General features: G+C 47.0%; 1 protein-coding gene across 3 annotated transcripts in view; it reads left to right on the top strand.

Annotated features, from left to right (window-relative positions):
* PHKB (phosphorylase kinase regulatory subunit beta) overlaps nucleotides 1-25946 on the top strand; it is a 421697-nt gene extending 395751 nt beyond the window's left edge. For all 3 annotated transcript variants that reach the window (XM_068260886.1, XM_068260887.1, XM_068260888.1), the window contains 6 exons: nucleotides 1326-1528; nucleotides 5324-5458; nucleotides 12856-12985; nucleotides 20169-20276; nucleotides 22970-23110; nucleotides 24831-25946. In XM_068260886.1, coding sequence (XP_068116987.1) covers nucleotides 1326-1528; nucleotides 5324-5458; nucleotides 12856-12985; nucleotides 20169-20276; nucleotides 22970-23110; nucleotides 24831-24968 — 855 coding nt within the window. In that variant the 3' untranslated portion in view covers nucleotides 24969-25946. The remainder of the gene's footprint in view (nucleotides 1-1325; nucleotides 1529-5323; nucleotides 5459-12855; nucleotides 12986-20168; nucleotides 20277-22969; nucleotides 23111-24830) is intronic.
* Nucleotides 25947-26900: the final 954 nt, after the last annotated feature.

Genomic DNA, 26900 nt, shown 5'->3' with positions numbered 1-26900 from the left:
TTTTTTTCTGCGCTACCGAAAACTGTAAAAATGAGTTTTGGCTAGAATTCCAGTTTAACATCCATTTCTCTGCAGTTAAAGAGTAGTTACATTTATCGCATTAGTGCATCAATTCAACTCCAAGCTGTCTCCTGATGGATAGATCTGCTAGTGTGTGTCAGAAGTTATGGAGGAGCATGTGACTGAGCATGCGACCAGTGTGAGCAGGTGATAGATTAGTAAGGCACCGATTAGCTGTGATTACTTCATGCTTTATCCCACACAGGAATCAGAATTAACGCATGACTGCCCCAAATCTGATTTATGCAGACTGGAAGGGAACCAATCAAAGGTAGCGGCTGCTGCATTTGATAGGTCCAGACTCCAGTTTGATGCAAATTCGTTCTAAAGCTTCTAGAAATACTAATGACAAAATCTGAAATTTGTTTTTTAGTGCTGAGCGTGTAGTCACATGGGCTGGACTCTCCTGCCTTTCTGCTCCTTCGTAAAGAAAACCTTCAACCTCTTTGCTTCTTGCAGTGGATTCTGGGAGAGGGTGTGGCTCAACCTGGCACTGCTGCAGGCCATGGTGGAGCTCAGAGCCTGGTTGGGGCCTATTTACTTTACCTGGATGTTTTTGGTTTTCTAAAGGTGGCCAAACATCTACTGATTTTGTGGCCCAATCGACCATTCGATTCGATAATTTTATCAATTCAGATAAAAATCGGTGCCACAACATGTTCGCTCAAGCCTTGTTTCAATCAATTTTAAGCTGAAATTGGTCGAAAGTATTGTTCGAACATGATGGAAAATCTGTCGCACTTGCTCAATCTTTCGCGCGGCAGTAGCGGCGTGCAATATTGTGATGTCCGACATAAGCGACAAACCCCCCTGACCACTGTCCCTTCAAGTGCTAGATGTCGCCACGCCCCCTTCACAGTCTAACAAAATCCTGTGGCGTGAAGGGGGAGTGGCCTAGACTGACAGTCTCTGAGAAAGTTCAGGAGGGAAGCCTTGCAGTCCAAGTTTAGAAGACAGCCCAGCTTATTCTCATGACTATGGGCCAAGCATTCTAAGGCATTTTTTTTTTTTTTTTTTAGAATATTTTGTCAGTAGTGTTTCTGAGAAAGTTTGAGGAAGGCAGTAACTGGCCTGTTGAGAAACAGTAGAGCCTGGATTTAAACATTACAAAGATTGCCAGACTGGAAGTGTTTAGCACCAGCTCCGCCCCCTGTAAGCATGCGCTGGCAGTCAGTGGTGTTCTGCATGTGCCAATGAGTGAGGTGTGCAGGCTGCCAGCTCATCGTGTGTTGCCAGATAGTGGGATGAATGTACTGTGTTCCCAGGTGACTCTGGGGGTCTTCGGTCACGAGGAAGCTGTCATCTCCAACCCGCTGTCCCCCGGGGTGATAAAGGACATTATTTACAGCAAGTGCAGCCCGTACGACGAACGTGAGGCCGTCCTACAGCAAGAACTGGTCATCCACGTCGGATGGATCATCTCAAATACACCAGAGCTATTCAGCGGCATGTTAAAGATCCGAGTCGGGTGAGTTATTTAAATGTATTAAATGTGAAATGTCCATTTACTGAGGTATCTGTGATCTGCACATTGGGTCTGATAGCCAGTATCCAATTCCTGTCTGGTCTCTGAGATCTTCAGACCTTATGTGCAGATCACAGATCTGTGAGGACTCTTGTCACAGTAGTAATATAGTTGGAAGTATGCTTTTTTTTTGTATGTTTCTTTTTGTATGAAGGAGAAAAAACAGAAAAACCTTTAAAGAGAAACTCCAACCTAGAATTGAACTTTATCCCAATCAGTAGCTGGTACCCCCTTTTACATGAGAAATCTATTCCTTTTCACAAACAGACCATCAGGGGGCGCTGTATGACTGATTTTGTGCTGAAACCCCTCCCTCAAGAAGCTCTGAGTACCGAGGTACTCTGGGCAAACTGCCACAATGTAACAGTGTTCACAGACAGGAATTAGCTGTTTACAGCTGTCTGTAACAGCCAGAACAGCTAGGAGCAGCTACATAACCTGCCCACAGTAACAATGTCACCATGTAATACATGTCAGAATGTGAATCTGGGAGAGGAAAGATTTTACAATGAGCAAACACTGACTAAATCATTTATACATAATTATGGTAAAAAATGAAGCACTTTTTTTACTACATTATTTTCACTGGAGTTCCTCTTTAAGTCCTTTTTGAGGTGATCCACTTCAGCCCCAATGAACTCTCTGTATTAGTAGAAAGGACCATAAAATAGGAAAATACGAATTCTTGCAAGGTTTTACGGTACAAAAATATCAAAAATCTTTATTGACACAAAGGGATTATTTAAAAAAGTCTCTGTAAGGAGCTCGTTGTCTCCTTGAGTCCTTGAGTCAGAATTCTGTCTGATCTAATCAGAGAGAGATCTATCGGCTGCTCATACACTGCAGGCCGATTCCGGATCAATTTCAGCATGTAGTCTTTCGGGAATCGGATTGTGACACCGCCCTGCTGCTGTCCCCCAAAATGTTAACACCCCCCCCCCCTTCCCAGTGCCTGTGCATTCAGATCTCACCTGTTCCAGCTGCTGCTACTGTCCAGCTACTTCTGCTCTTGTGCACTGCTTCCCCATGTGCGCCCCTTGTGGTTGCTGCATGTAACACATGGCACGCGTGTGACGTCACGCGCCTGGTGATGGAGAAGCAGCCAATGAGGCCAGTAGCAGCTGGACAGTCGCGGCTGCTGGACAGGTGAGATTTCCAGTGTACGGGCACCGGGGTAGGGGGCCCATTTACATTTGGTGGGACTGTGTGCTTCTGTTGTGTTTGTCGGTCTTCGCGGTATGGCATGCTGTTGCCGCCGTGCACCTGATCAAACAAATCAGCCTGAGATTTCCCAGCATGTATGATCAATACACACAACCGATTTCAGATAAAATGATTGAATTGGATGGTCAATCCGGCCACAAAATCGATAGATTTATGGCCAGCTTAATAGTACGGTTGCTGCAGCATTGTCTTGGCTGAATCTCCAGCACACCTCGGCCTCAGCAGACTTCAGAAATCGGATTCCAGTCCAGCAGTAACTGGAGAGTTCTGTTCATTAGCATAAGCCTCAGACTGTCCTGCAGCCTGGAGGTGCGAGAAAATCTTCAATCCTCTCCAGAAGTCAACGTGTTCTTCATTCACGCGTTCTTCTCTAATTGACTCGAGTGTTCCGAGACCTGTCCCAGATGCCTCCTCTGCCAGCTACGCAGACGTGACTGCAGCCAGGTGATTAGTACAATTCCAATTGATTATTGAGCTCATTAGCTCAACTAGTGTAAGTTATTATGCGTAATCCATCCGAAGGCTGAATGCACAGCGCTATCAGCGGAGACGTGAGCTGCGGTAGGAACAGGTTTCCCGTCCATAGAGTTTATCAGATTCTGCAGTACATGGTCAGAATCCCTCTTTCATGGATACGATGCAAGGATAGCAATACAGAAGTGTGCCTTACAGTGTACCAGAGACATAGAACAAGAAACATTTGATAATTACCTGGGGCTTCCTCCAGCTCCATAAGCATGTCTGAGTCCATCTCCGTCCTCCTGCAGTGTGCCGTTCAGCCGCAGTCAGCCCCGCTAACAGCTCAGGCGCATCCAGTCCGCACATGTGCAGAAGACCCCAACTGACGCAACTGAACCAGTTACCGGGACTGGTTGCGGCTGAACCACAGACCAGGGGAGGACGGCAAGGGACTCAGACAAGCTTATGGGGCTGGAGGAAGCCCCGGGTAAGTATCAAATCTTTTTCTACATTTCTGGTTTCCTTTAAAACAGAAGGTATTTGGATTATTCGTGTTGGAGTGAGCTCTGAAATGTCCCACAATGCATCACTGCTGAATATGCAAATCATGTCTTTATTGTCCCTGTAAGCTAAACACACCTCCAGAACCAGTTGCTAACACCCTGTATTGTACTTTGTGGATGTATAAGTGGTGATCTGCAGCTGTTTACATTGTGTCTACCTTCTCCGCCCCCCGCATTATGTCCATTCCCTCTGACCCAGGCTTTGCATAATACCCACCTCCTCTGCCCCCAGACTTGTATTATGTCCTCCTCCTGTGCCCCCCGACTTTCAAAATGGCCACCACATCTGCCCCCAGCCTTGCATATTGGCCGCTACATCTGCCCCCACCCTTGCATAGTGGCTGCCACCTCTTCCCCCAGACTTGCAGACTTTATGTGAGGATTGGGTTAGTGTTAGGGTAGTGCTAGCATTTGGTTAGGTTAACCGTAAAGAGAAACTCCGACCAAGAATTGAACTTTATCCCAATCAGTAGCTGATACCCCCTTTTACATGAGAAATCTATTCCTTTTCACAAACAGACCATCAGGGGGCTCTGTATGGCTGATATTGTGGTGAAACCCCTCCCACAAGAAACTCTGAGTACGTACTCCTGGCAGTTTCCTGTCTGTGAATCTTGCTGCATTGTGGGAGATAGCTGTTTACAGCTGTTTCCAACTGCCAAAAAAGCATGCAGCAGCTACATCACCTCCCAACAGTAAAAATGTCACCATGTAATAAATGTCAGAATGTAAATCGGGGATTTAAAAGATTTTATGGGCAAACACTGACTAAATCATTTATACATAATTATAGTAAAAATGAAGCACTTTTTTTTTACTACATTATTTTCACTGGAGTTCCTCTTTAAACTAACCTGTGGAGGGTTAGGTCAGTATGAGGCATCAGTTGAGGGTTAGGTCAGTATGAGGCATCAGTTGAGGGTTAGGTCAGTATGAGGCATCAGTTGGGGTTAGGTCAGTATGAGGCATCAGTTGAGGGTTAGGTCAGTATGAGGCATCAGTTGGGGTTAGGTCAGTATGAGGCATCAGTTGAGGGTTAGGTCAGTATGAGGCATCAGTTGAGGGTAAGGTCAGTATGAGGCATCAGTTGAGGGTTAGGTCAGTATGAGGCATCAGTTGAGGGTTAGGTCAGTATGAGGCATCAGTTGGGGTTAGGTCAGTATGAGGCATCAGTTGAGGGTTAGGTCAGTATGAGGCATCAGTTGGGGTTAGGTCAGTATGAGGCATCAGTTGAGGGTTAGGTCAGTATGAGGCATCAGTTGAGGGTAAGATCATTATGAGGCTTGAGACAGTATGAGGCTTCAGTTGAGGGTTTGGTCACTAGAGGTGCCCATTGAATATACAATCGCAGTGACTGAGCAAAACATTCTCAGTGTATCGTTTCCACCCAGATCATCATACCAAGACCTATTGTGTCAGTATTTTCTTTAAAAAAAATGTAGGAATTACTTGTACCTCGTGTGTCTGATCAGCGTTCCCTTCTTTCCTCCAGATGGATCATCCACGCCATGAGATACGAGCTGAAGATCCGTGCCGGGGACAAGCCAGAGAAGGATATTTACCAATTGTCTCCTAATGAAATAAAGCAGCTTCTCCTGTGCATTCTGCAGCCACAGCAAGCTGGGAGGTGAGGGGAGACTACTAACTCTACCTTAGCATGAGTGCCGCCATCTTGTATGATTGTAGTGTCTAATATGGAGCCATTAGAAAGCCACTAAAGTAACAAAACCCCAGCTCCAGAGTTCTATCATAGTTTAGGAGTCATAGATGACCTCTTGTTATCCCCATGCTTTACTGATCAGCAAGTGCCGACAAGGCTGTTTCTGAAGTTTTTGGTACAATATAAGCGTGAACAGAGGCGCCAAAAGGATTTAACATTTTTAAAACATGGAAGTGATGGACTCTTACCCACTCCAAAAGACACGACAGTAGAAACATGTTAACGTATAACAGAAAGTGTATTCATACACTCCACAATTTTTGCAACGCGTTTCATGGGTGTGACCCCACTTCATCAGGCAGTCAGGCGTATACAGCTAATGCCATCCAGGTCTATGCCAAGCGCCTCTGACAGAGGCACTTGGCATAGACCTGGACGGCATTAGCGCCTCTGTTCACCAAGCGCCTGTCATATTTTTTTTATCCTTTTGCCGCCTCTGTTCATCCTTATATTGTACCAGTCCACCCTTGGTGGATGGGCGGAAATCCTCATATTTCTTCCTATCTACAGAGAGCGACTTCTTAACCCTGATTGGGGACAGGCTTGTTCTCCCCACCTGCAATTACAGTGGTTGCCTAAGCGGTAACCCTGGTTATACTCACATTACTATACTTACCTTTTAACCTTCCTAATCACTAATACATACTACACCATATTGGGCTCTCTGTGTCCCTGTTTTTTTTGTCTTCTGAAGTTTTTGGTGTCCCAGACAAGAAATTCTGTTCCACAACTCAGAGGCAGCAACATGTGGCATGCAACCATCCTTATTTGATGTCATTGTCACATGACCCAGGGGCTGTGACAGTGGAAAATAGCAAGGTGTTACTATGTGGAGGCGGGCTGTCGTGAGCAAAACAAATGCTGGCGTTTCTGTGGGCCACACTCGCCAGTTAAAGTGACACTGAATTGAAAAAAAACTTTTGATGTAATGATTTGTATGTGTAGTACTGATAATTAATAGAGCATTAGTAACAAAGAAAATAATATCATATTTTGATTTTTAGAGATATAGCTATTTTTTCTAGCATTGCATAATTATGTCATATTTGCAGTTAGCAAGCTACACTCTGTATTTTAAACTATAAAACAAGCAGAGCTAATGGCTCTTTCAACTTACCTGCAGTAAAATCCTATCTAAATCTATCTCTCACTGTTGGTTTGATGTATAAGTGCTCCAGAAAACCGCAACCCAAGTTGGGTCAGAGAGCTCAGAGAGGATCTTTTGCATAGATAACGGAAGTTTCTTAACTCTTCCTGTACTGGAAACAATATTAGACTCATATCTGTGCTACTAATATTATATGTCTTAGCTGTACTGCCCATACAAATCATAAGTTTATTTTCACTTCAGATTCCCTTTAAGGCAGCCCACAGACCATAGTTTCAGGACAGCTTTTAGATCCTATCTGACAGGTTCACCTAGTGCAGTGATCTGCAAACTTGGCTCTCCAGCTGTTAAGGAACTACAAGTCCCACAATGCATTTGCCGTTATGATCATGAATGTGGCTTTCAGACTCCTGCAATGAATTATGGGACTTGTAGTTCCTTAACAGCTGGAGAGCTAAGTTTGCAGATCACTGACCTAGTGACACAGAGGCCTCCCACGGATGGTCAGCTGACTGGCGTCTGTTTCCTGCATGCACATCTAAGTGTGGGGAGCTCCTCCATAATGTGTCACGAGGTGATTACCCCCTGGAACGTGTGGTTACAGTACTGCTATTTGCCAGCAATAATTTGCCACCATAAGGGTCTCACTTGCTGGCAGACTGGAGGCGGAGCTATGCATGACCCAATGCGCACCTTACAGTGTCAGTTTAATGCAGCCAAATGGCAGCATTCCTATCCACACACTTGTCAGCGGTTGACACTACATGGCAGCAGAAAACCACCTAATGACATGTCCAAGTGTGGCTCCTGCTGCACTCAGATATACATGCAGGCTATGGATACCAGCCCACTACAAGATCTAGCTAGTGCCTGTCAGCACCATGAAACAGATGACAGTTGGTGCCTGTCAGCACCATGGAACAGCTGACAGTTGGGGCCTGTAAGCACCATGGAACAGCTGAAAGTTTGTGCCTGTCAGCACCATGGAACAGGTGACAGTTGGTGCCTGTCAGCACCATGGAACAGCTGGCAGTTGGTACCTCTCAGCACCATGGAACAGCTGGCAGTTGGGGCCTGTAAGCACCATGGAACAGCTGGCAGTTGGTACCTCTCAGCACCATGGAACAGCTGACAGTTGGGGCCTGTAAGCACCATGGAACAGCTGACAGTTGGTGCCTGTCAGCACCATGGAACAGCAGAAAGTTGGTGTCTGTCAGCACCATGGAACAGGTGACAGTTGTTGCCTGTCAGCACCATGGAACAGGTGACATTTGGTGCCTGTCAGCACCATGGAACAGCTGGCAGTTGGTACCACTCAGCACCATGGAACAGCTGACAGTTGGGGCCTGTAAGCACCATGGAACAGCTGACAGTTGGTACCTCTCAGCACCATGGAACAGCTGACAGTTGGGGCCTGTAAGCACCATGGAACAGCTGACAGTTGGTGCCTGTCAGCACCATGGAACAGCAGAAAGTTGGTGCCTTTCAGCACCATGGAACAGGTGACAGTTGTTGCCTGTCAGCACCATGGAACAGCTTTCAGTTGGTGCCTTTCAGCACCATGGAACAGCTTTCAGTTGGTGCCTTTCAGCACCATGGAACAGCTGGCAGTTGGTACCTTTTAGCACCATGGAAAAGCTGGCAGTTGGTGCCTTTCAGCACCATAGAACGGCTGGCAGTTGGTGCCTGTCAGCACCATGGAACAGCTGACAGTTGGTGCCTGTCAGCACTGTGGAACGGCTGGCAATTGGTGCCTGTCAGCACCATGGAACAGCTTTCAGTTGGTGCCTTTCAGCACCATGGAACAGCTTTCAGTTGGTGCCTTTCAGCACCATAGAACGGCTGGCAGTTGGTGTCTGTCTGCACCATGGAACAGCTGACAGTTGGTGCCTGTCAGCACCGTGGAACAGCTAACAGTTGGTGCCTGTCAGCACCATGGAACAGCTGACAGTTGGTGCCTGTCAGCACCATGGAACAGCTAACAGTTGGTGCCTGTCAGCACTGTGGAACGGCTAACAGTTGGTGCCTGTCTGCACCATGGAACAGCTGACAGTTGGTGCCTGTCAGCACTGTGGAACAGCTAACAGTTGGTGCCTGTCTGCACCATGGAACAGCTGACAGTTGGTGCCTGTCAGCACCGTGGAACAGCTAACAGTTGGTGCCTGTCAGCACCATGGAACAGCTGACAGTTGGTGCACTCTTGCCTGTGAATAGCCCATTTGATGGAGGCCTATCATAAAATGTAGAATTGGGGGCAGTGAGAGACTAGGGCAGCTGGCCTGGCTGTACATGTGAATGGTGCAGATTACCTAGTGTGGAGGTGGATGGAGAAGGCGGCTGACTCAGACACTGTCCTGGTGGGCTGCTGGGATTCTCTTTAATTGTTGGTGACTGTGTGAATCCGTGTACCACTCCGCTATGCAACTGAGGGGGGGGGGGGGGGAGGGGGGGCAGCTCCAAAAGTGGCAGGTATGGGCTGTCTTGGAGAAAGTGTGTGTGTGTGTGTGTGTGTGTGTGTGTGTGTGTGCGTGCGTGCGTGCGTGCGTGCGCGCTGTAGCTCTGCTGCCCTGCTATGTGCTGGGACTTGTCTGGTGCTGCCCAGTGCTGTAAAGATATGATATAATGTGACGTCAGACCTAGAGGTTGATTTAATAGGTTTTGCTTGTGCACACATAGGCTTGCAGTACACCTAAAGTGAGATGTATATGGATGCTGCCATATTTATTTCCTTTTAAGCAATACCAGTTCCTGGGCAGTCCTGCTGCTCCTCTGCCTCTAATACTGAGCCTCAGACCCTGAACAAGCATGCAGCAGATAAGATGTCTCTGATACTATTGTCAGATCTGACAAGATTAGCTGCATGCTTGAGCAGTTCTTGCCTTTTGCACGATCGCTAAGAGCCAGTTCACATTGGGTACTTGCCTGCCGCTTCCCGGCGATCAGTTTTGGGCCCGCAATCGCGATTTGGCAGCAAACTCTCGCAATTTCAGTGCAATTTGCGCTTGTGATTCCCGTCAATAGAACGAGAATCACAGCGCAATCACCCCAAAGACGCTGAATGCAGCGCAATTGATCGAAATCACAAACACCACTGTGTGAATGTATCCATAGGGATACATTAGTTGCAGCGCTTTGCTGATCGCCGGTGATCAGCAAAGCGCCAAGTGTAAACCATCCCTAACTCAGTAAAGGACCAGCCCTTAAAGCGTTGCTATCATATAAATCCAGCATAGCGGGGCTGAACCCTCTATAACAGTAATTATAGATTGACGGTATAACTTGCAATGAATCAGAGCACTCAGTACATGATTTTATATAAAAAAAATGTATTTGCTTATCGTACAGCATATATACAGAACATGAACAGTTCCAGTAATGTTCCCTTCTAACAGTATTCCGTCTCATCAGGCCTTTATAGCCAGGCAAACTTATACCATAAATCTTCTAAGCAAGGGCATTGCTAGGATGCTAAGAGATCTGGGGCACTTTTGGGCACTGCAGCCAAAAAATGGGTGTGGCTACGCACCAGAATGTGGGTGTGGTCATGGGTGGAGCCAAATTTACATGAACTTAACAGCCATCTAAGTCCAGCAAAATGTTGTCTGAAGCCCACCCTCTCCATTAATACAAAAACCCCACAAAAATGCAGCCTCTCACATAAATAGGCAGAGCCACTTAAAGGAGTTATCCGGGCTTTCAAAAGAAAATAAAGGCTACTTACCGGGAGCTTCCTCCAGCCCCAAGCTCCCAGGACCTCCCTCGCCGCACCTCTGCGCGCAGCCGTTCGCCGGAGCTCCGTCCCGGTCCCCGGCGATGACGTCAGAGCGACCTGGAGGTCGCTCTCTACTGCGCCTGCGTGAGCGGCGCTGTCAATCACCGCCACGTGGGCCGGAGCGGACTGCGCAGGCGCAGTAGTTCTGCGCCTGCGCAGTCCGCTCCGGCCCACGTGGCGGTGATTGACAGCGCCGCTCACGCAGGCGCAGTACAGAGCAACCTCCAGGTCGCTCTGACGTCATCGCCGGGGATCGGGACGGAGCTCCGGCGAACGGCTGCGCGCAGAGGTGCGGCGAGGGAGGTCCTGGGAGCTTGGGGCTGGAGGAAGCTCCCGGTAAGTAGCCTTTATTTTCTTTTGAAAGCCCGGATAACTCCTTTATACATAACTAGGCTGCACTACCTGGCTTTTGTGCTGGCGGTCAGACTTTCTGCTGGGCGGGCTGGGCTGCCACCAGGTTATCTGGCAGTTCCCCCTTAGTGTTTCCTGACTTTCTAGTGGACCCCCTCCCATTCTCTCATGGGCCTCCCATTCAGGCACCACAACTCCCAGCATGCCCCTATAGAAGAACCACAGCTCCCTGAATAGAGTATCCACAGCTCTATAGGGGTATACTGGGAGCTGTGGTGCCTCTATGGCGATATCCTGGGAGCTTTGGTGAATCAATTGGGGCATGCTGGGTGCTTTGGTTCCTGTATGGGGGCATGCTGGGTGCTGTGGTGCCTCTATGGAGCGTACTAAGTACCGTGGTTCCATGCTGGGTGCTGTGGTGCCTCTATGGGGCATGCTGGGTGCTGTCGTGCCTCTATGGAGCATGCTAAGTACCGTGGTTCCATGCTGGGTACTGTGGTGCCTCTATGGGGCATGCTGGGTACTGTGGTGCCTCTATGGGGCATGCTGGCTGCTATGGTGCCTCTATGGGGCATGCTGGGTGCTGTGGTGCCTCTATGGGGGGTGCTGTGGTGCCTCTATGGGGCATGCTGGGCGCTGTGGTGCCATGCTGGGTGCTTTTGTGCCATTCTGGCTCCTATGGGGCATGCTGGGCGCTGTGGTGCCATGCTGGCTGCTATGGGGCCTCTATGGGGCATGCTGGGTGCTGGGGTGCCTCTATGGGGCATGCTGGGTGCTGTGGTGCCTCTATGGAGCATGCTAAGTACCGTGGTTCCATGCTGGGTGCTGTGGTGCCTCTATGGGGCATGCTGGGTGCTTTTGTGGCATGCTGGCTGCTATGGTGCCTATATGGGGGGGCATGCTGGGCGCTGTGGTGCCATGCTGGCTGCTACGGGGCCTCTATGGGGCATGCTGGGTGCTGTGGTGCCATTATGAGTGCTGTGGGGCCTCTATGGGGCATGCTGGGTGCTGTGGTGCCATGTTGGGTGCTTTGGTGCCTCTGTGGAGCATGCTGGGTGCTGTGGTGCCTCTGTGGAGCATGCTGGGTGCTGTGGTGCCTCTGTGGAGCATGCTGGGTGCTGTGGTGCCTCTATGGGGCATGCTGGGTGCTGTGGTGCCTCTATGGGGCATGCTGGGTGCTGTGGTGCCTCTATGGGGCATGCTGGGTGCTGTGGTGCCTCTATGGGGCATGCTGGGTGCTGTGGTGCCATGTTGGGTGCTGTGGTGCCTCTGTGGAGCATGCTGGGTGCTGTGGTGCCTCTATGGGGCATGCTGGGTGCTGTGGTGCATTTATGGGGCATGCTGGGTGTTGTGTGGCTGAAATGTAAATATGTACAAATGGACACAGAGAAGACAGATATAGGAAGGGGGACACCAGAGGATACAGGGACAGAGGACAGGGGGACAATGGACACGGGCGCACCAGAGGACACAAGAAAGGCACAAGGGGGACATAATAATTGGGGGAGAGAATCCATAAGACGCCCCTGCCACATGGATGCACCGGGTTTAGTATTTTCCCCCCTGGTTTTTGTCCTCTACATCTATCGTAGGTACATCCGCTCGGCGGATCGCTCAAACTCACTCTACTCACGCGAACAACAGTCTGTACACACGCCCGATTTAGCGGGCGAACGACTGAACGACGGGACGTTCAAACGACCCGTCGTTCACGGAAATCCGACGTGTGTATGGGCCTTTATAGTCTGGAGCGTCTTATAGTGCACAAAATACGGTACATACCTGTTAATTATCACAGAAGTTGTAGCCGGGAATGTGAGAATGATCAGAAACCGCTGGTCTCCAATCTCTGTGTGTCGCATGGCAAGAAGTTTGGAATGGATATGAAATTCTCTTCGGATAAACCTTAGATGGCAACATAACCTAATAAACAGCACATTGTCCTCATTCCTCATCTATAATTCAGCACTGCTGGCTGGACTTGCTTCCAGCGGAGCTACTTGTGGCACATGGTAAAGCACACATGATGTATTTCACTGATGGATATGTGTAATCGCTGCTTTTGCTGCACAGGTGTTGGCTGAACCGTCGGCAGATTGATGGCTCCCTGAACAGAAATCCATCCGGGTTTTATGATCGTGTGTGGCAGATTCTGGAGAGGACCCCCAGCGGGATCATTGTGTCCGGAAAGTTCCTTCCCCAGGTAATGTGCGAATGTTACCTCTCCAATTCCCTCTGTGTGCTCATAGGACCACTGTCACAAATAATTGTACAATGTGAGATACATATAAACACTACTTAAAGTGAAAATAAACTAAGGATATAAACAATTGTATCTATCCTCCTAAAAATGACTTTTAGATATCTCCAGTTTTATGTTATGTTTAAAAAAAAGATTTATTGTTTTGTCTCAGCTCAATCACACAGTTTGTCCCATGTCTTAGAGTGCTCAAATATATGAACTATTTTTTTTTTTATTTTTTTTTTTTAGCTATCCCAGTTCTCTTCCAGGAAAGGATTTTTTTATGGCTGTAATTCCTTATCAGTGAGGGACGCTATATTAAAGAGACTCTGTAACACAAAAAAAAATTCCCTGGGGGGTACTCACCCCGGGAGGGGGATGCCTCAGGGTCCCAATGAGGCTTCCCCCTCCCCTGTAGCTGCAGGGAATCCAGCGCTGGCTCCCTTGAAGTGTCCCGGAATCCAGGCTCGACAAGCCTGACAAGGATATATTTGCCTTCACTGGCTCCAGCGGGGGCGCTGTTTCAGCTCTCAGCACAGAGATAGGCGGAAATAGCCGATCTCCGTCAGGTCCGCTCTACTACGCAGGTGCAGGAGACAGCGATTGGCTATTTCTGCCTATCTCCGAGCGGAGAGCCGATACTGCGCTGGAGCTGGGAAGGTAAATATTTACATCCTTGCTTTTTAGAGGTGTACACTGCCGGGGAGACTGCCGCGGGACACAGGAGGACGGGGAAGCCTCGATCGGATCCAGAGGCTTCCCCCAACCGAGGTGAGTACCTCCGAGGGGAACTTTTTTTGGTTACAGGTTTTCTTTAAAACAGTCAGTTGCATAGCTGAAAATTAACTCTTTCGGGCAGAGAAAGAAGAAAAGCAACACAGCGTATTTATTTGTTTTCTAGGCACTGTACATTCCCGTCAACCTCATCATGTCACTTCCCTTTAAGCCTTGTTTAGATAGTTGTCTGTCAGGGCTGTCTCTTGGAAGAATATGGCGCACGTACAGCAGTTATTGATGTCCCTTGATGTGTCTGTGAGAGATGGATGATCTTGGCTGACCGCAGGCCGAGGTCATTCTCCTCCTCCCCATGCCTCTCTGTCATGTGCGGTGGTTGCTATTGGAAACAATCATTGTACAAGCTCAGGATTCAGCCTGCATATGTTCCTTTAAAGAGACTATTGTGCGCTCTATTTTATTTATATGTTTAAATGAGTTACAGTGGATGCGTAACCCCACTGCACAGTGTTAACAGTGATTAGCATGGGACATTGTTTATTCTTTTCAGTGTGTCAAAAATATATTAAAAGTCCATCTGAACTAGTACATTTTTGCCCCCTGTGCTAACAATTCACCAGGCCCCCCTCATTTGTACAAGGACCCTGAAGTTACTGTGGAGACTTACAACTCACATTATCACAGTTGCCCGCCCTCTTCAGATAATTGGTGGTAGAGGGCGTGGCACTCTCTAGGTATGACACCAAGTCTGGAAATTCAGATGCCATTTAATATAGGGTGACCATATTTTGATTTCCAAAAAAGAGGACGATCACAACAGCATGTGGGCGTGGTCATGGGTGGGGCCAAATATACAAGACCTTAGCAGTGTGCTGTCCAACTTCGCTGGCATGGAGGGTCGTTTTTTTTTTTCCAGACCACATGGCGGAGGCCGGCCGACCACAAAATGCAATCAGATTCGCAGAATATTTCCCCACAAAATGCAATGAGATTGGCAGCATATTTCCCCACAAATGCAATAAGATTGGCAGCAGATTTCCCCACTAATGCAATCTTATTGGCAGCAGATTTCCCCACTAATGCAATCTAATTGGCAGCACATTTCCCCACAAATGCAATCTTATTGGCAGCACATTTCCCCACAAATGCAATCTTATTGGCAGCACATTTCCCCACAAATGCAATGAGATTGGCAGCACATTTCCCCACAAATGCTATGAGATTGGCAGCACATTTCCCCACAAATGCAATGAGATTGGCAGCACATTTCCCCACAAATGCAATGAGATTGGCAGCACATTTCCCCACAAATGCAATGAGATTGGCAGCACATTTCCCCACAAATGCAATGAGATTGGCAGCACATTTCCCCACAAAATGCTCTTTCCCCCATGCTGCGTGCGGCTGCCTAAATATACCTCCCTTGTTCTCCTCTGACCAAGTCACCAACGCAAAGAGTGCGACTGGACAGATTATTGGAGGGGATAATAAGATAACAGAGTGGCTGGAGAAGAAGGCAAGGGAGTCCACGCACCTCATGGAGCTGGTGGAAGCCCCAAGTATGAAAAGAAAACTATTAAACATCTCAGAATTCCTTTAAAGGAAACCTGTAATGTCTTTAAAAAAAGTTTCACTTACTTGGAGCTTCTGCCAGCCCCCTGCAGCCTCCGTGGGCACACGCCGTCTCTGAACGATCCACCAGTCCCCCGCCGCAGCTAAGTTTTGTTCTTGCGGACTTGCAAGTCATTGTCCACTGCCCCTGGCCACACAAACGTCCTCATTCGCACTCCCATCACCAAGAGCATCCTGCACAGTACGAGAAAACCTTGCACTGCACCCGCGCAGGACACTAATGGCGAAGGGAACACGAACGTAGATGCGCATGGCCAGGGACATCGACTTGCGAGAGTAAAACTTGGCTGCAACAGGAGACAAGAGGACTTTTTTTTTTTTAAGATATTACAGGTTGAATAGCATATAACAAGCATGTATACAGGGTGTCTAAGGGCTGGTTCAGACGGACGTTTGGAGGCGTCGCGTTTGTTGGCGTTGCGTTCGTGATGCGTTCAGGCTTTCAGCAGCGTTCGCATTGCGTTCGGATGCGGTCGCGTTTTTTCTTCCCCTAGGGGGACATTACCCGTCGCGGTTAACCGCCCCTGGAAGCAACATGTAGCTTCCAGGGGCTCCTTGAACGCCAGTGAAAATCGGGACCCGAACGCCGCGTTTGTGCAAACGCGCATAAAAGCTTGGTACAAACGCTCCCATTCACTTGAATGGGAGCGTTTAACGCCAAGCCCCGAACGCTGGCAGTAAACGCTCTGCAAACGTCCGTCTGAACCAGCCCTTACAAGTGTCCAGCTTGTGTTGAAGTACTGTGGCTGGCAAGGGCTTGGAGGTTTCTACACAGTGCACAGCATGCAGAACACTAGTAGTGGCTGAGGCTGCACTCTGCTTCTCCCTCTATTGTCAGCTCACCTCTCCCCCCTCCAATCTCAGCCTCCTCTCTCTGTCCTGTGTCAGGCTGTCCACTTTTCTTCTCCCCCTCCCATCTGAGGCTTCCTTATCTTATCCCAGGCATTCCGATGACTTGCTTTCAGTCACACAGCCTGTGTGTTATTGCCACTGGCTTGTTTCCGCCTCCTCCCCCTAGCTGTCCGCACTTCCTAGCTCACTTCTCCTGCAGAAGAACAGCTTGCAGAGATCCACTGAGGCTGAGATGAGTCGAATACTGCGAGCCCAAGGCAGAAGAACCGTTTGCAGAGATTCTCTGCAAGCGGTTCTTCTGCTGCTTGGGCTTGCAGTATTCGGCTCATCTCAGCCTCAGTGGATCTCTGCAAGCGGTTCTTCTGTCGCTGGCTCGCAGTGTTCGGCTCATCTCAGCCCAATGGATCTCTGCAAGTGTCTTTGGCTCTCTTTACTTCACCGGACATTTCAGAAATCCAGTAGGACAGCCCGGGCAGGTCTGAAAAAGTGGACCTGTCCGGGCAAAAGAGGACGCATGGTCAGCCTAATTTAATAATGACGTCACAGTGCCTGAGGTGTGAGGGAAGGCAGTGGGCCATTTATCAAACTGCTTCAAGGGCTCTCCACGCCCACTATGCAATGCTTCAGTTTGCATCTCCACAAACCCCTGGCTCCCGCTATGAATGCTGCAGTTTGCATCTGGCACCCGCTATGCAATGCTGCAGTTTGCATCTCCACAAACCCCTGGGGCCCGCTATGCAATGCTGCAGTTTGCATCTCCACAAACCCCTGGCTCCCGCTATGCAATGCTGCAGTTTGCATCTCCACAAACCCCTGGCGCCTGCGATATTATCGGGCAGATTCGGAACGAAATGTTCAAAGATTGCCGCTAATTGGGCACCTCCTGGTGCCCAAAATTAGCATCTTAGCCGCAATATCACGGCTTCACGTGGAGGGGGTAGGGTTAGGTAAACCGGGGTTGTTGAGGTTAGGCATCACCTTTGGTTTAGGCACCACCAGGGGGGTCTTAGGTTTAGGCTCTACTGGGGGAGGGGGGGGGGATGGTTCTTGGGGTTAGGCACCACCAGGGGTGTCTCAGGGTTAGGCACCACAGGGGGGGGGGTAGGGTTAGGCACCACCAGGGGTGTCTTAGGGTTAGGCACCACGGGGGGGGGGGGGGGGGGGGTTAGGCACCACCAGGGGTGTCTCAGGGCTAGGCACCACGGGGGGGGGGGGGTTAGGCACCACCAGGGGTGTCTTAGGGTTAGGCACCACGGGGGGGGGGGGGGGGGTTTAGGTTTAGGCACCACCAGGGGGGGTCTTAGGTTTAGGCACCACGGGGGGGACGGTTAGGGTTAGGCACCACCAGGGAAGAGTTCTGTGTGAGAGTAATGTTCAGTTTAGCTATAGTAAAATATTGCTAAATATTACTAATATTTTACTATGGAATCCTGCAGTAGAATATCGCTAACTGTAGCTACTGTATATTCCACTAGCGGCAATCCCCTGCGCCCTTTTTTCGTGCGCGTTCATTTCATGTATGCCAGGAGGACTGCCAAGCAATTTTCACTGTTGAAAAGGAAATAAATACAGTATGTCAGCCTCCATATGTCTCTCACCTCAGGTTCCCTTTGAAGCTTAAAGGACATCCGAGGTGACATGTGACATGATGAGATAGACATGTGTATGTACAGTGCCCAGCACACAAATAACTAGGCTGTGTTCCTTTTTTTCTTTCTCTGCCTGAAAGAGTTAAACATCAAGTATGTAAGTGACGGTCCGGGTCAGACTATAGCATAATGCTCATTGATGAGGAATTACAGCCATATAACTTTTCCTGGAAGTAAATAGCCTCTGAGAGCGGTAAAGAGATACGAAGGGTCAATAGTTCATAGATTTTAGCTCTGGCATACTTCAATGAATGTGTCATTGAGCAGAGATAATAAAACCGTAATATGTTAAAAGTAGATTTAAATTTAGAATAAAACTGTGGGATGTCTTAAGAAGTCATTTTTAAGAGGAGGAGGAGGAGGATAGATACTATTGTTTATCTCATCAGTTTGTTTTCACCTCGAATGTCCTTTAAAGCCGTCCTGAACTTAGAACTTCGCCTCTGCTCCAAAAGATACAGCTTAATAACCTTTAACCCCCTTGCCGTTAAAATTCTGGCAGCAAGGAGGCAGCGCAGCACTTTTTTTTTTATTTATTTTTTTTAAATCCTGTAGCGAGCCCAGGGCTCGCTACATTATAGCCGCTGACAAGCGGCATCTCCCTATCCACTCTGATCGCCTTCGGCGATCAGAGTAAGTAGGAAATCCCGTTCAGAATGGCGACCGGGCGGGATGACGTCATGGACACTGATTGGCCAGGCTGCGCAAGGGGTCTGGAGGGGGGGGGGGGGGCGCGGCGGGCAGCGGCGATCGGAAACTGCACGCAGCTAGCAAAGTGCTAGTTGCGTGCAGGAAAAAAAATTGGGAAAATTGGCCCAGCAGGGCCTGAGAAATCCTCCTGCGCAGGTTACCCCGAGCTGAGCTCGGGATAACCGGCAAGGAGGTTAAAGAAAAACATTTCTTTGTTACAGCTGATAGAAATCCTGCAATAAATCTGCAGTGTGTCCACTTCTTGCTTTCATGGAAGCAGATATAGGGTTAACATCCTGTCTTTACAAATTAGCTGCTCTGCAGAGTGAGCCAACTGGCACAGCTGAGAGATCAAATTACAACTAGTGATTAGTCACAAATGAGGAGGAGTTAGACATGTTAAAACTCTCTAAATTCATACAGGGTGCACTTCTCCATTTTTCCTTCTGTCTTATGTTCAGGTCCAATTTAAATCCAGGAGCAGGTGTTACATATATAACCTGAATTTTACTTTATTTATGGCTCGTCCCCCCCCCCCCCACACCCGTTTCAATCCCCCACCGAAAGAATATTTGGAAGTCTCCGGGAGCCGTGTCCTCCGGAAGACGTGCGGCTACATACTGCGCAAGCGTGAGCGTGCATGAGAGCGTGCTTGCGCAGTACAGGGCCGCCTTTCTTCAGGAGCACTCGGGCTCCCTGAAGACTTCTGAAGCCTCCTTCGGCCGGGTAAAGCAGTATTTGACGAATTTAGTCACATACTGCTACCGGGCGAGCCAGCACCGGAACGAGGGGACCAGGAGAGGAGCGGGAAGGCTCTATAGGACACAGAGCCTTCCCTCTCCTTGGGTAAGTATCTGTCTCATTTTTTTAAATGCAGTTCCCATTCACTTTAAGCGCTTAATCAAAGCGCTTTTGTCGGGCAATTTATTTCTTACTGATGACACTCAAGAAGTGAACCCTTTTACCTGGAACAGAATACAATATATTTATTCTTAAAAGCGCTGGGGAAATGGCTTTGCAAATCACTTTCTCAAGCACTATGCGATTTCCCTAAACGCAAACGCTCAGGAAATGGTGCAGGAGCCACGTTTGCGATCGGAAAGAAATCTCATCGCTCATGTAAGAACACTCACATAAAGCAACATTGCAGAAGCGATTTTTAAAATCGCAAGCGCTTAAATATAATGGAAAACGCTCAGTGTGAACAGGCCCTCAAGATGGCCACTAATGATACAACTTTTTTTTTATCCAATCTTACCATTTCTATGTAATATAAGGAACTGCCTAAATTATCCATTCAATATATTCACTCAGTTTACTCTACTACATAGATTTGGTAAAATTGGATGAAAAAGATTGTATCATTAGTGGCCACCTTTCAAGGAAAGAACTCTGGTGTGAACGAGCTCAAGTGCTGCATATATGTATTACGGGGCTCTATATAATACAAGGACAAAGCTTTCTGCATCCAGGTTATCCATGCTGCTGTGTAACGCTAGTGATTCATTCTTATGTCTATATCTTGTAGTTTTGTTTTCCATGGCAACCAATCAGAGTGTCCTGACTTCTTCCTGCTTTCCTCATAGCAACCCACGCTGTCTGACATGACCATGTACGAGATGAACTTCTCTCTGCTGGTGGAGGACATGCTGCAGAACATCGCTCAGCCAGAGTACCGCCAGATCATTGTGGAGGTAACGCTCTCACCGCGCTGCTTTATCATTCCTCTGTGTTACATCATCACATTAGGATATGCAAATCATCCTTTGTTGTCCCTGTAAGCAAGCCACACCTCCAGAACCGCTGGGATGCAATGATGCCACAATAATCCAACATGCATACAGACTGTTTCGGATTGGTTGATCCTCATCAGTGCATGGCATGGATTAATGTGGCTTCATGGGTTAGGACTTGAAACGCCCAGAGGTACAGAGTTCCCAGCAAGCTCACGGTGAACCAGAGCTCCTAGGAGTGTGTAAGGGGCTACAAAGGACCAAAAAGCCCCCTTACTAAAGCCCTCTTAAAGCCTTGTTCACATTATAAATCGCCAGCACTTGCCATATTATTGGAGCGCTTTTAACCTATTAACGGCAAACTGACTTATTAAAACATCCTGTTAACGGCAACAGGGCGTTTTAATAAGTCACTTGCATGTGCACGCCGCTCCCGACGCCGTTCAAAAAAAATCAGTTTAGAAAAAACAAAACATAAATAGTTGTTTTAGGGACTCCGCTTTTATATTTTACGAGGAAATATTACTATAACTTTACTACATAGGGGCTTGTAATTACGGAACAGACGAAACAGAAAAATTACACCTATATTTCAAAATAATATATTGTCGCCATACATTGTGATAGGGACATAATTTAAACTGTTTAATAATCGGGACAACTGGGCAAACAAAATGTGTCTGAATTAACCACAGGAGAATGTTTAATTTTAAAACTATAATGGCCGAAAACAGAGAAATAATGATTTTGTTTCCATTATTTTCTTATTTTTCCCGTTAAAACGCATTTAGAATAAAAAAATTCGTAGCAAAATGTACTACCCACAGAAAGCCTAATTGCTGGCGAAAAAAACAAGGTATAGATAATTTTGTTGTGCTAAGTAGTAATAAAGTTATTAGGGAAAAAAAAGGGAGGAGCACTGACAAGTGAAATTTGCTCTGGCCCGTTAGGGTAAAAACCACTTGGGGGTGAACTGGTTAAATAAGCTCTTTTGCAGAGCAATTGTTTTTTCACTTCTTGAACTCTTTGACATGGAACTGAATAAATACAATAGGCTTGATTCACAAAGCGGTGCTAACAGTTAGCACCCTGGTGAAAAGCCCCTTATCACGCCTAAACTAAGTTTAGGCGTGATAAGTTTAGGCATGATAAGTTTAAGCACCAACTTGGTTAGCACCGCAGTGCACAGCTGATCAAAAGTTTTGCGCTAGCAAAGTCTGGTGCACTTCGCATAGAGTTTAATGGCGCTGCTTTGCGTGCGGGACTTTGCATGCAATCTAAACTTATCATGCCTAAACTGGCTTTTCCCCAGCGTGGTGCAATGGTTATCACGCCTAAAGTCTTTTACTGGGTTAGCACCGCTTTGTAATTCGAGCCCAATGTATTTATTAATCAAAGCGCTCGAGAAATCACAATACAAAGTGCTTTTTTTTTTTTTAAGCGCTTTGCGATTTCTCTATACCTTCCATTGAGCCAAATCATTCAGAAAATGGTACATGTAACGCGTTTGTGATTTTAATACAATCGAAACGCTCAGATGTGAACACTCTCAAAGGAAATCATTGCACAAGCGCTTTAAGAGCAATTTCTAAAATCGCCAGTGCTTAAAAAAAAAAGCGCTCATAGTGTTATTGTTATTCAAGTCCTACCACAGTGATGGTAATATCCAGCTCCGAAAGTGGAGAGATTCTTCAAACATTCGTTTTAGAGATACAATTACTGCCTGGACTCCACCTGTACAAGCTTGTATGCTCTCCTGCCAGAGATGTAACAGGGGGAACAGCTCCAATACAAGAGAACCCAATGCTAGTGCAGGTGTTGCTATTGCCATACTTGTTATAGGTCAGAGGTATCATGGTGCTTGCATTGCTATCTGATCCTTGCTTTATTGGCCTCCTACCCATTAGGTCACCAAGGGGCCCTTCTCTTCTGCTTCCCTCCACTACACACTCCAGCTAGTTTACTCAGCACACAATGCAGTTAGAGGTAGGAGGGATCGGCATACACTGCAGCTAGTTTACTATCAGTACAGACATTGGGGGTAGCGTACTGACACAGAGTAACACCTTATACTGTACATACTAGAAGTAGAAGACATTGGCACATATTACAGCTAGTTTACTATCAATACAGATACAGAGTAGCCCCTTATACTGTACATACTAGAGGTAGCAGAGATCAGCACACACCACATCTAGTTTACTATCAGTGCAGGCACTGGAGGTAGCAGAGATCGGCACACACTGCAGCTCAGTACAGGCTCTGGGTGTTAGCAGAAACTGCAGTTAGTTTACTATCGGTACAGACACAGAGTAACACCTTATACTGTACATATTAGAGGAAGCAGGGGTCAGCACATACTGCAGCTAGTTTGCTACCGCCATTGCCTGCACTGATAGCAGAGATCAGCACACACTGCAGCTAGCTTACTATCAGTATAGACACAGAGTAACAGGTTATACTGTACATACTGGAGGTAGCCTTCATTCCCAGGAGGAGTCAGTGATGTGGGGAGATTACTGTGTGCTGTTGATTATGGAGTGATCTGTATATGATCACATATAACTACAGTTGCACCTCCCTTCCCCCAGTAGACAGATGAGACCTCAGTTTATAGTTGCTCTGCCTGTGATGTTTTCTCTGTCTTTCCTCAGCTGCTGATGATCGTGTCTGTAATTCTGGAGAGGAACCCGGAGTTCGAGTTTCAGGAGAGGGTGGATTTGGACAAGCTGGTGAAAGAGGCGTTTAATGACTTCCAGCAAGACCATATCCGGCTTCAGGGAGCAGAGAAGCAGGTGAGTCAGGGCTGCCATTACCGTCTCAAGGTCATCCGCTCTCCTGCCAAACCATCTGATAAAAATCTCAGCAAACGCGACACAGCACAGCAAATTAAATTTAGCCAGTCACCTCCGTGTCGCCGTCTGAGAGGCTCGCATCAGAGCCGCTTGTCTCATGCTGTGATATTGCGAGTACCGGGGGCCAGCGCTCAAGTGAACCTGTCAACTAACATTCATTCTGGAAATAATACAGTCATTTATCAGAGTCTCCGCAAATACTCTTTAACAAGGACAAGTAGAAAATGCAGGCTGGCGGAAAGGTAACCGCAGCAACATAATCCCTCCTTTGTCAATAATTCAGTTACTTCCTCTTAAGAAGCTGCAGAAGGGGCCAGTCACATGACTGTATGACGTGGGTCTGGTCACATGATCCTAGCCAAATCTTGGGAAAGACTGACTGTCTCTCTTTGGCAGAGATCATATTATTTAGTATTTATATAGCGCCAATATCTCCTATAGTGCTGCACATATTGTGTTGTCATTATCCGTCTCTCAGGGGCTCACAATCTAATTCCTAACCAAATCACGACTTACAAAACCCTGAAATATACTATAAACTGAAACCTGAATATCAGTTGCTGCGTTGGAAACAATCTGCCTATTGGGTGGCAGCACCCAAGCTAAGCCCACCAAGTCAGTACGTATCAAACCTTGGCCATCTGCCTCCAAACCAACCACTATCAAAAAACATCCCAGCATTGTTTGCAGAGCCGGGAGAAGGTCCTCCAGCGCCCAAAGCTGAGACACCGAAGTGCGCCCCTCCATCCCTCCCACACTGATTGCTATTAGACTAAGGCCCCATACAGACATCAGACTATAGTCTTTGGAAAATGAAAGATCACAGACCAATCTTACCACCCTTCATGTAGTATGAGAGCCATACTCTACACAGTCTTTTCTATGGAGCTGAACTCCACATCAGAAAAAAATCTTTGCAAGATGCTGCACACACAGATGCTGTACAGACACAAAAGATCAGTATCTGCAAAAGATCTGTTCCTGCCAAAAATCCACTCCTGCAAATTGCAATGATAGTCTATGAGATCTGCAGATCATCATACACACATGATTTAACTGACATTCATCTGCAGATCAGATCCACCAGGATGGATTTTCAGATCTGCAGATCTGCAGATGAATGTCAGTTAAATCATGTGTGTATGATGATCTGCAGATCTCATAGACTATCATTGCAATTTGCAGGAATGGATTTTTGGCAGGAACAGATCTTTTGCAGATACTGATCTTTTGTGTCTGTACAGCATCTGTGTGTGCAGCATCTTGCAATGATTTTTTTCTGATGTGGAGTTCAGCTCCATAGAAAAGACTGTGTAGAGTATGGCTCTTATACTACAGGAAGGGTGGTAAGATTGGTCTGTGATCTTTCATTTTCCAAAGACTATGGTCTGATGTCTGTATGTGGCCTAAGAGGCGCCCCAGGGCCCACAACCCCTCCAACATCTTGCTCTCTAGTTATCTGGCTTGCAGTCACTGTCATGTATCCCCTTTTCTTATTTCTCTCTGCTTCAAAAACAATGATAGCTGAGTGAGTTGTGTGCCCCCTCCTACAGTGCGCCCTGAGGCTGGAGCCTCTCTTGCCTCAGCCCGGCCCTGATTGTTTGTAACTGGCTGTAAACACTTGCTACTTCTAACTCAACTTTATTTGCACTGTCCACAGAATGACATGTCTACCTTCTACAACACACCCCCTATGGGTAAGAGAGGGACCTGCAGCTACCTGACGAAGGCTGTGATGAACACGCTGCTGGAGGCTGAAGTCAAGCCAGGCCAGGAGGACCCGTGTACCATCAGTTAAAGCTTTCTGTGGACCCGGAACAGAGTTACACCTCCCTCAGAGCTTAGTCTGCCAGCATGGCGGTTTTACAGACTGTTCCTCGGCTGGCGTGGATTGCACCGCGTGTCAGAGAGTGTTACGCTGCATTGGTGTTGACAAGGTTTTAGCATGTTAGATGATGATTCACCTGGAGGCGTGGCCAAGCACGGAGAGGACTTCCTGTGGCCGTCGCTTACTATATAACGTGTGCATTTCTCTATTTTTATACGGCATCCTTACCCAGAACATGAATTCAGGGGGCATTACCGTCCGACCTTTGATTCTGCTTCCATCTAAATTGCTTCGGTAACAGGCGCTGGGCCTCGTGCAGATGGGTGTTTGTGTTGGTTTATTTTTCTGGTATAGTAACACCTTCTCTCTGTAGATAAACCCCGGGACTGCTTGTAAGTTCCCCAACCCGATCCCTAACTAGAGATCATCAATGAGCTGATATAGTTTCAGAACGGTGCAAATGTGTTGATAACTTTATGCAACTTGGAATTGGACCAATCACATTTCAGCAGCTGTTAATTGAGATCATTGGTCCAGTTCCAAGCTGTATAAGGTGCATAATTGACATACACTTTGCATAAGCTGTAAACTGCCTATAGAAAAGATAACAGTTGCTAAAGGTACAATATAAGTATATAATATAATAATTATAACATACGCATAATACATATTTTATTTCAGTGTGCTCAAATTCCTTATTCCTCCTATTGTTACAAAGATTCAGAAACAGAGTTTAAAGGCCCACTATCGTGAAAAATTGTAAAATTTAAAATAAATGAAAGACAGAAATAAAAAGTGCATTTCTCCCAGGGTAAAATATGCGGCTTATTACTTTTCTCCTATGTTGCTGTCACTTACAGTAGTTAAAGGATACCTGAAGTAACATGTAACATGAGATAGACATGTACAGTGCCTAGCACACACATAACTAGGTTGTGTTCCTTTTTTTCTTTCTCTGCCTGAAAGAGTTAAATATCAGGTATGTAAGTGGCTGACTCAGTCCTGACTCAGACAGGAAGTGACTACAGTGTGACCCTCACTGATAAGAAATTCCCCTTTTTTTATCTCTTTCTTACTCTCAGAAGCCATTTTCTGCTAGGAAAATGTTTTATAATTGCAATTTCTTGTCAGTGAGGGTCACACTGTAGTCACTTCCTGTCTGAGTCAGCCACTTGTATACCTGATATTTAACTCTTTCAGGCAGAGAAAGAAAAAAAGGAACACAGCATAGTTATTTGTGTGCTAGGCACTGTACATACCTATGTCTATCTCATCATGTCACATGTCAGTTCGGGTATCCTTTACTAGAAATCTGACAGGTTTTGGACTAGCCCATCTCCTCATGGGGGATTCTCAGGGTTGTGTTTATTTTCCCGATCATTTAGTGAATGGTAGTTGCTCAGTCCAACTGCCAGAATAGTGTGCAGACAGGTAGGGTAGACAGCCTGCATCCTTGTATAGTTCCTTTCCAGGGAGTAATTTTGTAAAGAATAAATTAAATACTGGGAATCCCACATGAGGAGATGGACTAATCAAAAACCTGTCAGTCCCGTCAGATTTCTACTAACTACTGTAAGTGTAGGCAACATAGGAGAAAAGTAATTTATAGCTTATTTTAAACACATACTTCTTATTTTTATGTGTTTACATGTATTTTAAGTATTACAATTTTTCACGGTAGTGATCCCTTAATGAGAGGTTCAGATATGCAGATCATAAATCAAATACAAACACCCATCTACACAGCCCCTTTGGCATCAGCAGTGATCTGCACAGTGCAATCACTGATGGTATCTAGGATTTACAGGAAACCGATTGGCTCCTGTGCTCCACCTATCAAAAGCCACCTTCTCACTCTTACCTGATTGGCTGCTGGAGGTACTTCCCAGAGGGGATAGACCG

This window comes from Hyperolius riggenbachi, chromosome 11 (genome assembly GCF_040937935.1).
Source record: "Hyperolius riggenbachi isolate aHypRig1 chromosome 11, aHypRig1.pri, whole genome shotgun sequence".
Classification (NCBI taxonomy): domain Eukaryota; kingdom Metazoa; phylum Chordata; class Amphibia; order Anura; family Hyperoliidae; genus Hyperolius; species Hyperolius riggenbachi.
Note: the sequence above shows the minus strand (reverse complement) of the source record. Positions and strands in the feature narration are given on the sequence as shown.